We start from the raw sequence: 13,526 nt of genomic DNA, 5'->3' as shown, positions 1-13,526 counted from the left end.
AGGATGCTCAACATCGTTAATCATTAGAGAAATGTAAATCAAAACTACAATGAGGTATCACCTCACACCATCGAATGGCCATCATCAAAAAATCTACAAACAATAAATGTTGGAGAAGGTGTGGAGAAAAGGGAACCCTCTTGCACTGTTGGTGGGAATGTAAATTGATAGAGCCACTATGGAGAACAGTATGGAGTTTCCTTAAAAACTAAAAATAGAACTACCATATGACCCAGCAATCCCACTACTGGGTATATGTACCTGAGAAAAACATAATTCAAAAAGATACATGTACCACAATGTTCATTGCAGCTCTATATAAAATAGCCAGGACATGGAAGCAACATAAGTGTCCATCAACAGATGAATGGATATAGAAGACATGGCACATATATAAAACGGAATATTACTCAGCCATAAAAAGAAATGAAATTGATTTACCTGTATTGAGGTGGATGGACCTAGAGACTGTCATTCAGAGTGAAGCAAGTCAGAAAGAGAAAAACAAATACCATATGCTAACACATATACATGGAATCTAAAAAATCAAAAATGGTCTGAAGAACCTAGGGTTAGGACAGGAATAAAGATGCAGATGTAGAGAATGGACTTGAGGACATGGGGAGGGGGAAGGGTAAGCTGGGATGAAGTGAGAGAGTGGAATTTACATATATACCCTACCAAATGTAAAATAGATAGCTAGTGGGAAGCAGCATATAGCACAGGGAGATCAGCTTAGTGCTTTGTGACCACCTAGAGGGGTGGGATAGTGAGGGTGGGATGGAGACATAAGAGGGAGGGGATATGGGGATATATGTATACATATAGCTGATTCATTTTGTTTTACAGCAGAAACTAATACACCATTGTAAAGCAATTATACTCCAATAACGATGTTAAAAAAATAGAATAAAATGGTAGTTGAAATAAATCTCTATGTGTATTTTAATTCATTTCTGAACTCTATTCTGTTCCATCTATCTTTTTGTTTACGTGTGTCAGTACCAATTTTTATGCTTTTATAATGTCTTAATATATAGTAGTTTAGTGCCTCTTTAGTTCTTTTTCAGAACTTCCTTTGACATTTTTGGTAACTTTTTTGTTGGCAGTTGTGTTGGAGTTCTTTCATTTATATATATATTGAAATACACTCTGTTTAAAAGTAAGCTGCAATTATTATGAGACAGGGGAAAGCTTTATGTCCAAGGTTGGGTTACACCTGGGACTGAAAATAATGTTTTGGAAAAGAAGAGCAAAGAGGACCAACAAAGGGAAGGAAACATAAATTTTCCAAAAAAAAAAATCTACAAAACAAACAAACAAACAACCCAAAAGTACCCTGGAATAAAAATATGCAGTTGAATGTTGTAAGTTATTTCAGCAGCCAGCTAGTTTTGCAGGTCAGCATGTATTACCCTGGCTTTTAAGGATTTGAGAAACATTATCAGTGTTCTGAGCTTAAACTGAAATCCTTGAACTTTCAGTACCTGTGAGCTTGCACCTAAAATTCCAGCTCCTGGCAGGCACTTTACCAGTCACAAGGAGCCAGCATTAATGAGTGCCCCGGCATGAAGCAGAACTTATTGAGAAGCTAACACGTTCTGAGAAAGACGGAGATAAACACAGACAGCAAACCACTATCTTTGAGCCTCTTGTCCTTTAAGTTATGTCGAGATCCAGACTTCTAAGTGTCACTTCGATGGTCTCAAAAACAGGAATCTTGTGTTTGCCACTATTCCAGGTAACCATCTCTCTTTCTGGGAAAAGATTTTCAAAGCTACTACTCTAAGGATCTGATTTGTTATAGATTTGTGGTTTGGGTAACAATGACTCCGACAGTTAGAAGATTTCCTTTAAGAATGTGTTACCAGAATCTTAGGGCATTATATATATTGGTTAAACATACAGATAACAAAATGGTTTATGACCTTAGTCCTATGTCTTCTTTATTTAGTTCTATTGCTATTGAAATATGATGTGATTAATATTTTTTTAACTTTGTTATGCTGTAAAATTTTTAAAAATCAGAAGTGTTATTGACATAAAATGCTGTGGCAGGATTAATTTAAGGTATGTTTACTGTTGCCCAAAGCCATACTTGAGGCTCAACAGTTTTTCAGTGCTGAACAGTGCAGACAGAACCATCTTAGAGTCTATTTTGATTCCTCTGCTCTAGTATCTCATTCTGACTTATCCCTGCATTTCTGTATCTGTGTTTCTTGAATGCAGTGTATCTGAAATATTTAGGTATAAAATATATTAAGACTTCACTCCCCATTTTTTGATAACTGTGAAGTCTTACATTGGAAGTGAGGTGGTAATAATGTAACACTGTGTACTTCTTGCTAGGGTTTCAAGGAAGTGACTTGAAAGTGAAATGCTGGCTTTATTTGTTTATCTGTTAAGCTGGATCCTAAATGATTTCATCTGCTCATAAATAAACTTTCTTTATGGACAAAATTTGAACGTTCATTTTCCTGTCAGTTAGTATGCAAGTCTATTTGCAGCATTCTAGCAAAAGAGAGTGCAACTCATTTTCTGTGCTTATAAATTGTTCATTACCACGCTCTCTGATGGCCAATTCATGACTCCATCTGCAACTCCACAAATCTCTTTGCCCAGACAAACTTGGTGGAATAAATATGAGGTGCTGAAGAAGATGAGTTTGGGATTAAGGGAAAGAAAACCTATCTCATGCAAAATTTCCAAGTCTATGATTTTAAATTTTGTAACTTCTTACTTGTATTGATATTTGTATGTAGGGTCCAGGAAAATAAATACTTCACAGACCTCATCAACACAGTGTTTAGGGCTACATATAAATAATATTCAACAATTTTTCTCATTGTACATGAAAATGGTCTCAGTTCAAGAGAAAGACAAACCTATAAGCAAGTCCTCTGGACAGGAGCACTTTCTTTCCTCTGTGACATGAGTTATTGTAACCTATAAGGCTCGACACAGAGGATAAGAAAATTGTGTTAGAATACTTACGGTTTGGGTCTTTTAAAACAAAGCAATCAAGGTTATTAGTTTTCCCCTCTTCTTTGATAAAAAGAAAAATGTAAATCTCAACAGGAATGTCAATGGATCGTAGGTTGACCTTAGCCTTAGAGCAGGTTAAAATCACTCCCGCCTTCGTTCATGTATTTAATATCCACTAACGCTAAGGGAATGGACTTCAGTTTTCATGTAGGGAACTTGATTCCTTTGCGTGAAAATAATATTCACAAGTAATGAAACTCCTTCCTCTAGCTAAAATGTGAAAACAAAGAAAAATGCAAGGTGCACAAAAGCTCTTTAGATAAAGCAAAATCTGCCTATAGAAAAAACAAAGTGTTTTCACACCCACCTATGGCGGTGTGTAGGATAGGAATCTGGCTCCCAGTATATATCTCCTGTCACTGCTGAGCTGGAGAATCTACCCAGAGATTTTTTTCAATTACAATTCTTTGCACCAATAGACTCTGCTGCGGAGCTTTTAATTAAAACAGAAAAACAAGCAAAAAAATTATCTAGGCACTGTATTAAAGGATTAGACATGAAATGTTTGGATTTCATTGTTCTAAACATGTGTTTCAGTTGGTGCTATCGGACTCACCATGTGAAGAAAATGAAATGTAAGTAAATAGCAAGAGGCTCTATGGTTCTATTCAGCATTTTCAAAATTCAAAGAATAAAAATGTCTCAAGTCATTTGAGAAGCCCCAACTGAGTTTCAAACGATCATTATAATCATGCAAGAAAAATAAAAAGTAAATTGCTTTTAAATGCAAATGGCTCAGTTTTTCTAAAAGCAGAAAAGATGCACTTTCATTGTGATCAGTTTTGTTAAATAAATAAGGGGCCTAGTTGATTTCTAGGTATTTTTGCTCACTGCATTCTCCACACTTGAAGTTTTAAGTGTCCTTAAAGTTCATGAAAGAATCATGACTTCCTCTATGACTCCATCCACCTGTGTAACTCACAGGGATGATGGGAGACAGTTTTCTGGGTAATCTGGTTTCAAATATAAGCAAACTACCAAAGATCTAACCTGTATTATGTGTACCTTTCAAAGTGCTTTTGATATGTTATGTGAATAATTGACACTATTTTCTCACTTTTCGTACTGTAGGCTTAATTCTTCTCAGAATTCTATTCGGGAGATGGGGAGAAGGTGCCATTAATAGAGCTGCTGATGATTAACGATAACTGTAATGTACTGAGACTTTGTGCAAGTGTCAGAAAGCACTTCTGCCAAGCCCTATCTTCTCCTGGGAGCAGCCCTCACTGCCAGCTAGCTGTTTTTATCATTGACTGTTACCCTCAAGACCGGGGTCTCCGGGCATTGTCTCCAGATTATGAGGCCATGCTGGGTGGGCTGCTTTCCTTGGCCCTGGAATCCATCACCTATTTCTGATGGATCATCCCATTATTGATCATCTGCTTATTAAATGTGTGCCATTCTTTCAGCTACTGCATGGCTCTCCATTGCTGTTTCTTTGCCTTGATTTTGGACTTGCTTTTTTCTCTGTCTTCTGGTGTTGGTGACATAATGGACTTTTGACTATTGGTGTGCTTACCTAACTTTGGACCTCATGGCTGTCTCATCTTGCCCTTTCGTCTTCTGCCTTTGACCCAGAATAATAGAATAAAGAAATTCATAATTGGAAAGGATCAGAAATGTTGAATCTAATTCCCCAATCAACATGACAGGAGAATATGGTATTGAGGAACTTTATAAGCTAACTTTAGAGTCACTGAGGCTACTGGCCTTTTTTTGGGGTGAAGAAATTGAGGCCCAAAGAGAGTAACAAATTAATTGCAGGACTTAAATTAGTACTTAGGTACAAATTTTTGGCTACATCATTTTGCATGTAAATGTCTGTTATATTAGTCATTATTTAATATCATTGCTTTTGAATAAAAACAAGAAACCACCTCAAATATAATGCAAATTAACAGAAAATTAAGACAGAAAAGGTAAGAAAGTGGCTGATTTTGTGGAGAGTTCATATAAGGTAAGTAAATGTATTGAAGGCAGACACAATATTTCAAATATTTTGCCAACACAGGAAGGTGTTTGTGGGATCTATTATTAGTTCTATTTACATTTTCTTTCCAGCACAAGACTAATTTTTTTCTGCTCTAACCCGATCAATTTATTTATTTATTTATTTATTTTAACATCTTTATTGGAGTATAATTGCTTTACAATGGTGTGTTAGTTTCTGCTGTATAACAAAGTGAATCAGCTATATGTATACATATATCCCCATACCTCCTCCCTCTTGCGTCTCCCTCCCACCCTCCCTATCCCACCCCTCTAGGTGGTCACAAAGCATGGAGCTGATCTCCCTGTGCTATGCGGCTGCCAATCAATTTATTTTTATAACTGCATTTTTAGTATAAAGAATGCATTGCTAGACTTTTTGTGTATAATTTAGATATTATAAGTAATTTAGTGTATGAAATCAAACACGTCAGAGTCCCTTTGAAAAATTACACCTTTAATCTTTTCCCTTCCCCAGAAATAACCACGTACACTGATGTATATGTATGTACATAAATAAGGTATCTTACAAAACATAAATAAAATCATACACATATGGGATTCTGTAAATTAATTGCATTAATACATTGCTGATGATAGTCTACCATATTACCTGGCTTGGGGAAGTTAAGTATTTTGTTCAAGAGTAAACAAGTAAAAGGCAGAGCTTGCATCTGGGCCTATGACTGATTCCTGAGCCTGGGATTTTCACTACAAATCCACACTGCATGTCCAATATTTAGATAAAATTACACACCTGGTGAAATACCTAGGGGTACACAATCCAACCATCCTTTTGGGTACTGTACAATTTACCCACCCCAGATTAATTAGGTCAGGCCACTGGTCTCCGGATGATATGATTTGGCACCTGTCCCTCCCCCAAATTATTGTAGCTGAATTGCATTCCGGCTTCTGTTAAGAGTAATTTTTACAGAAAGGACCCATGAAATTTATTATTGCATTTATTCTAAGAGTACTGTGGGAAACGTTGCTCCTGTTGTTAAAGACAGCCTCTTTATGAAGCCCCATAGTTTGAATTTGTCTGTCATTTCTATAGCTGGAATAGTTGTGCATTTGGTGAATAATGCTGCCTGTTTTTGTTCATTTTAGAGGATACTATATAACCAGTTCTTTCTTTCATCCTATTAATTGCTAGAAAGCTTAGATTTACTACATTCAGTTTACAAACTGATCTCACTTTTGGCTTATTCTCTTTGTCTGCTACTCTCTGTGCTCTCATTTCTAATTTTTTTTTGTATTTTTAATATTTTCTTAAAGCATTTTGGAACACAGAATATTGAATCCATTCAGACAGTAGTCCACATAGTAATATGAGGCTAGAGATGAATTTTACTCTCCCCAGTTACAATGCTGCATAGTGGTAAGAGACATGAACTCCACAGCCAGACCATTTGGGTTTAAAGCCTGCCTCTGCCACTTCCGCCATCTTATCATGAACAAGTTACTTAATCTCTTTATGACTGAATTGTCTCAACTATAAAGTGAGGATTATAATAGTGTGACCCCACTTTATAGCATTTTAAGTTTGAAAGTGAGTTAATTCACATGAAGTTATACAACTGGTTTAGAAGAATGCCCAGCACAAGAAATTATGGATAATTCTAGTAGAGAAGCCAATGAAACAACTTTGCACTCTTCTTCTATTTATCCAAGTAATGAATTTGCAGTTAATCTTAGGTCCACAGGTTCTCAGCACTGAGAAAAAACAATTAAGATCAACTAGTTTAACCATCCCTATAGAGCAGGAATTATCTCCATACATCAAAGTAGGGCACTGGTTGTTCTGGAAGGGACGGAAATTATCTCCTTCGACACCTACTTCTAGAGAGCTCTGATTATTGGAAATGTCTTCCTTAAACGTTATAGTCAGCTCTCACTTCTCCTGGATTTCTTTTTTATCTTTTTGGCATCCCCATCCCAATTTGATCAAGCATAAGTAAATCTCTGAGTAAATAACTTTTTCTACACTGAAGATCTTGCACCTAAAATTTAAATATTTAAAATACTGATATTGTTCAGACACTTTTAATTTTTTTTAAGAACTCAAAAAATTTCTGTTTAAAAATTGAACTTGTAAAAGACATGGAAACAATGGTGAAGAAGGAGGCACATGGAGTCAGAAGACCTCTATTCTAGTTTAAGTTCTTTGGTCAGGTAGTGACCTCCCATTTCCCTTCCCACTGTGAGTAGACACAGTGTGCAAAATCCTAAAGGTGAAATAAATGATCCTAAAGGAGCCTGCAGTTGTGAAATTGTATGACCACTTTGCATTTCTCCAGCTAACTGCTTCCTGGCCATTTTATTGCATATCAGTAACTTCACCAGTGTGTGCACAGGGTCAGAAAAAGGAAGTAAAGTAAATAAGTTTGGATAATTGTTAGCACTTGAAAAAAATATTGAGTGGCTCAATAAGAGCCACTCAATAATTGACACTTATTGAGTGTCAAAAAGAAATGACATAAGGTAGTTAATATTTAGAATTGACATTTTAATAAGTATATGGTCTATTTTTAAATGTAAAGGAGAGAAGCAGAGATTTATGTATGGAGGAAGATAAAGCAATCCATACTTTTTTCTGGTCATAAGCTTAGATTTCAAGACTCAAAACCAAGAACCTTGAGCTGTTTTATTGAGCCAGGACACCAGGAGTATTTCTCTACATACATCTTTAAAGTGGGATACTACATTTTAAAGATTTTTTGTATTTATAATATACTATGTAAAAATTTTATGACTACAAAAGTGATATATGTACGTTATAAAAATTCAAAGAATATAGAAATACTGAAAATATAAAGTGCCTCACAATACCATCTTCAGGAGAAGCAAGCATTGTTAGTAATTTGGTATATATGTACACATACTAACTGTATAATACCTATGTAGTGAAATCATTGTATTTACATAGAAGAAAATATACAAAGTAGAATTGAGTTCTCTGTATTATTCTGTTTAATTATAAATATAAATTCTCTTTGATAAATGGATAATATTCCTTTATAAGGATGTTCCATTAATTATCTTTATAATCCTTTATTGATGATCACTTGTTTTAGGATGTTTTTGAAATTTATACTTCAGCTGCCATTTTCCCCCCTGCCATTTGTACCTATATACTTGGCTAAACCCTCTAGGTGCACACACACAAAAAAGTCTTGTCCTCTGGGTGACTGACATTTGTCTTAAATGTTTGTGGTAAAATTTTCAAGTTGATACTTCACATATGTTAAAAAGTCATTTCTGACTAGTATAATAATAAACATGACACACTGCTTCCTTAGAGATGCTGAGAGCAATAAATTAGCTGACATTTAAAAATGCTTTCAAGCTGAAAAGTACTAAGTATTATTTTAACAATGGCCGAAGAAGACATGATTAAGTACAGCTCTATCTCAGAAGTTTATCAGGCTGTGATGAACGGTTTTCCACTATTTAATGCTAGAATACTTTAACAGCGGCCCATACACTAAGGTGTGAAAAAAGTCCATCAGCAGACATACATTTAGTGCCCGTGTCTGATATAGTGAGGGACTCTGGAATGAATAGCACTTGAGTGTCTATCCCTGGGGAGTTAAACCTCCTGAAAATTACACTGTGAACTTTGTTTTTTTGTGTCATCTTTTTAACCTAAACCCAGGAATGACTGAGTTGTGCCTAGATACAAAAATGGTTTAACCATCCTAATGGAAGATCAACTTCTAACTTCTTGGTAAATGGTATGTGTGACCACACACACCCATTTTACTTTTATTCTAATTTTTTTCTCCAACCAGTCTACAGGCCTGGTTTAGTAATATCTTCCTTACCAAAATATTAAAGGATAATAGAGATTATGAAATTTCCCTGGAGAATTCGCATTGTGAAAAACTCTAGGTCTCTGAATAAACAGAATACTGCAATGGTTATCTGCCTAATGCCTAACACCTATGACATGTTAGCCCTGAAAAGATAGTCACTACCTTCTCAATGCACAACAGTATTCGTAACTCTAGAATCAAGCCTATTACAGTGCAATTATCTGCTTACATATCTGACAGTTTCACATTTACCTGTATTCTCAGTGCCTTAAATGAAGTGGACATCCAGTAAACATTTGTGTAATTATGGGGGGTGCAGTGGATAGGTGATTGTTGAGGAAATAAGTGTGGTCAGAACAAATACTACGGTCCAGAAGAATAATCCTTGTCCCTCTAGAGGTCCAGCACTAACTGCTCTTCCTTCATTACCAGGTGCACAAACTATAAAGATCAGTACACAAATGGCTGGTATATCTGGTAAGGACACCCTCAATTTGTGTTATAAAACCTTTAGTGGTATATGACACTCCTTTTCCTAAATAATTGAGATAGAATATGAAATCATAGAGCATAAGAAAACTTTAGGGACCATGTGGATCAACAGAAACATCACTTTCAGGTTGTTGGCCAGTGTTTACTTAAACACTTCCTATGACAGGGAACTTACTTTTTCTTTTTCTTTTGCGGTACGCGGGCCTCGCTCTGTTGTGGCCTCTCCCGTTGCGGAGCACAGGCTTCGGACACGCAGGCCCAGCGGCCGTGGCTCACGGGCCCAGCCGCTCCGCGGCATGTGGGATCTTCCCGGACTGGGGCACAAACCCGTGTCCCCTGCATCGGCAGGCGGGCTCTCAACCACTGCGCCACCAGGGAAGCCCGGGAACTTACTATTTTTAAGAATAATAATTTATTCCCAAGTTGGATATTTTTAAAGGTGAAATCATTGTTCTTTATCTTGAAATCTCCCAAAATGACTCCTCCACTGATTTTAGTTCTGACCCTAAAAGCCATTCAGAATATGACAAAAAAGGATTGTTATAACTTCCTAAATCTTGGCTTCTGTATTTTCAAAACTAAACATTACCAGTTCTCTCAATTAGATGGTTAGCTTCTCAAAGAGAGAGACCCTGTCTTGTCAACCTGTGAATCCCCAGCTCCAACATCTAAAATCTATTTGGTCACTTAAGGTACTAGTTGAATGAATGAATGGATGGCTGAATGGAAGGAATAATGGATGAATGAGTTAAGGAATCAAGATGCTGCTCTTTTGAACCACTGTCCAATTTCTAAAGAGAAAACAGTTAAGATTACCTGGCAAGACTGACCCCCTGTAAGCTCAGTGAACATTCCAGAGTCAGTGAAAATGTATGAGTGGTGGTGGGGGATTGCTTAAGGAATTTGGCCTCCCAGATTGCTTGTATCCAGTCTTGTTGAGTTTTTGCCCCTTTCCGGGAAGTAGCAGGAGCTCTTAACTTCCCAGAATGCTCCACCTCACTCCTCCCTTTCTTCTTCTGGCATAAGGTTCGTGCTGCTGATTTTCCTGGTGGCTCTTCTCTGTGGAGCAGTGCTCTTCTGCCTCCAGTGCTGGCTGAGGAAACTCCAAAATGGTCCCCGAAGACGCACCATGGCTGTTTTTGCTGTTGGAGACTTGGACCCTGTTTATGGTAAGCTGTCTACACACTTCTAGACTTCCTCTCTGGAAACCTTATAGTTTTGTGTGGGTTGAAAATCTAATCTGTGAAAAGCAGATTTGTAAACATAGAATGAGACATGGTTTATTGAAGACTCAAAGGCATGCACTGGGGAGAGAGTCTGAATGAGAAAACTTCAGAAGAAAAAGACCCCAAAAGAAAAAAAAAAATGTGTCCTGGGGAAGTGACTCAGAGTTGAGTATGGGGATAGAACCTAAACATGTCATTCAGTCAACAAGCAGAAGGGAAAAGATACACAGGGCTGGACACTCCAAGTAAATGGTAAGGTTTAGGGTACAGAAGAGCATCTCTGGGATTTTAATATCCATCTATCCTACCCGTGTTCATAGTCTCATTTACAAAGCTCTCCATGTCTCACTTACCTGCAGTAATGTTGAACAACAATTTACAGATTGTCTGCTGCCACTGCAGAGCCTGAAATACTGGAATTGGACAGGCGAGTGTCAATACTCATGTCCTTTCTCCCCAGACATATTGGCAGCATCCTGATCTTGTCTGCTCCCAAACCCCACCCCCCAAACCATGCCTTTCCTATTATTTTCCAGTCTGCATTAAGAGGTATGAAATGGAGGAAAGTATGGTCTTGAGTTATGTGGAATTGCTAACCTCAGCTGTAAATAGAAAAATGACAATTTTCTGATTTCTGGGAAGTGACAATTGATAGTTTATTTCTTCATGTTAAGCAGTGTCCTCATCCAGAGACCGTCTGTTTTGAAACTTTCCTGTTAAGGCACTGCACTGTATACTACAGTTGCCTCAAGAGTGCTTGGTAGAGATTAACAGCTGCCCTTCAGAAACTTGGATCAGCATAAGATTTTCAACAGAGCAGGAGATGTCCTGGAAAAACTAACAGCTAAATAGGAAGTGGGGTAAAAATAAACTAAAAAGTTTTAATATCAAAATTCAGTACTTTTTTGTTTTGTTTTTTTTTTTTTTGCGGTACGCGGGCCTCTCACGGTTGCGGCCTCTCCCGTTGCGGAGCACAGGCTCTGGACGCGCAGGCTTAGCAGCCATGGCTCACGGGCCCAGCCGCTCCGCGGCATGTGGGATCTTCCTGGACCGGGGCATGAACCCGTGTCCCCTGCATCGGCAGGCGGACTCTCAACCACTGCACCACCAGGGAAGTCCATCTGTGTTGTAACATTAGTAAGGATAATGATTAAATCATTATTTAACCATTATTTAATCATTATTTAACCATTAAGATAGGATAACCATTAAGATGGGAACTACTATTGTAAATAAAAGAAAATGCATCGTACTCTTAGCATAGTACAGTTCTTGCTATATAGTAATAATACTAATACTATTATCACTACTAATAATAGTGACAATCAATTTTAATGTGTGTCAGGCTCTGTTTTAAGCACTTTACATTCATTTAGCCTTGTTTTTATGGATGTAGATACCATCACTAGATTTTAATGGCACAGCAGCAAACTGAGGTGTAAAAATATTGTGTAATAACCTAGGAGTAGATTATTCAATTAAATAAATAACCCCTTAAGAAAAGTGTTGAACCAGGAGGTGAGACTTATATTCTAAATATGGCCCCACCCTTCACATATTATAATAATATTTGAATTATTATATTATGGAAATTCATGATTTGAAATAAATAGAATGCACTCCAAAGTAATAATTTTGAGTCATCTACATATGGATTCCAGTGAAGCAGCTATTGCCTGATATGTAACTACTCGTGGAATCATTTTGACAATTGTGGCATGTTCTTTGGAATCTTCTCAATGGTATTGGATCTTAATCCTTTAAGAAAGAGATCAGCACATTTTTTATATTAAAGGCCAAAATATGTTTGACTTTGCAAGCGTGTGGGGATGACTCACTTCTGCAATTATAGTAGAAAAAGCAGCAAGAGACAATATGCAAATGAATGGACATGTTTGTGCTATTTCAATTTAATATACAAAAACAGTCAAAGGGCCAGATTTAGTTTAAGGGTGTAGTTTCTTTTTTAAAGGTGAATTTATGGTTGTTATTATTGTTTTGGGAAGAAGAAGCCAAGTCATTCCCAGAAAGGTAAAGACCCCTGTGAATAAAAGAAAAAAGTATAAAGAGAGAAATGGCTATAAAATATTACTGTTGATTTCCTGTGTGACTCAAAAACAGTCTTTCAAGCCAATACTAATAGAAGACTTCCCAAAGAACTATTGGAATAAGTGCATGATCTCTCAAGGTGATCAGTTTCAGGAAGAAAATGTTTGTTTTTTGATATATAATGACTTGTAGTGTGCATAATCTAAAGTCAAGAGCTTTGATTTCAAAATTTAAAATTTGAGAATGCCTTTCGTTTATTGCATGTGTATACTTTAATTGAAAACTTCACAACTTGATATTTTTACTATTCATCATAGAGATGTTGAAATTAATTAATTGTGTGAGTTGCAGTTTACAGAGCATACATATAAAATAATGAAGTTCAGAGGTAATACTTTAATGTTTCTAGTGATATTTGCATATCTCATGATGGAAGCATTAGCTAAAATGCCATTAGTGTTTACAGGAATCTTGTCTTCTGATCTTCCAAAAGGGATATTTCTTCTGGTTTCAGCTGTTAAGTTGTAGGTGCTTCTTTATGGCTTAGTCAATGATGGTCTAATCGGTTCATGAGAGCAAATTTTCTTGGTGTAATGACTAAACTATCGTGGCAGAGAGTGATATGGTTGTAAATTTTTTCTCAAGGGAACAAACAATTTTCTGTTGCTCCAGTGATCCAAGAAATGCCAGATTTTATTAGGCAGTTCATGTGCTTCTGTTTTATGCTGACTAGAAAGATTATATCTCCACCTTTCTCTTTCCAGGGACAGAAACAGCTGTGAATCCAACTGGAATTGGAATGCACCTTCAAACTCAAAATCCTGAATTGTATCATGTTCCATGTTTTGGTGCTTTAGGCCCCCCACCTCCATATGAAAAAATTCTAAAATCAAGCCGATTTTAG

At 36.8% G+C, this 13,526-nt stretch overlaps 1 protein-coding gene across 1 annotated transcript; it reads left to right on the top strand.

The window, feature by feature from the left end:
* The first annotated feature begins 1,666 nt into the window (after positions 1-1,666).
* On the top strand, positions 1,667-13,526 carry TMEM207 (transmembrane protein 207). Its single transcript, XM_019945998.2, has 5 exons — positions 1,667-1,741; positions 3,583-3,620; positions 9,288-9,332; positions 10,374-10,516; positions 13,387-13,526. The coding sequence occupies exons 1-5, from the start codon at positions 1,667-1,669 to the stop codon at positions 13,524-13,526; spliced, it is 441 nt and encodes a 146-aa protein (XP_019801557.2).

This window comes from Tursiops truncatus, chromosome 4 (assembly GCF_011762595.2).
Source record: "Tursiops truncatus isolate mTurTru1 chromosome 4, mTurTru1.mat.Y, whole genome shotgun sequence".
Classification (NCBI taxonomy): Eukaryota; Metazoa; Chordata; class Mammalia; order Artiodactyla; family Delphinidae; genus Tursiops; species Tursiops truncatus.
Note: the sequence above shows the minus strand (reverse complement) of the source record. Positions and strands in the feature narration are given on the sequence as shown.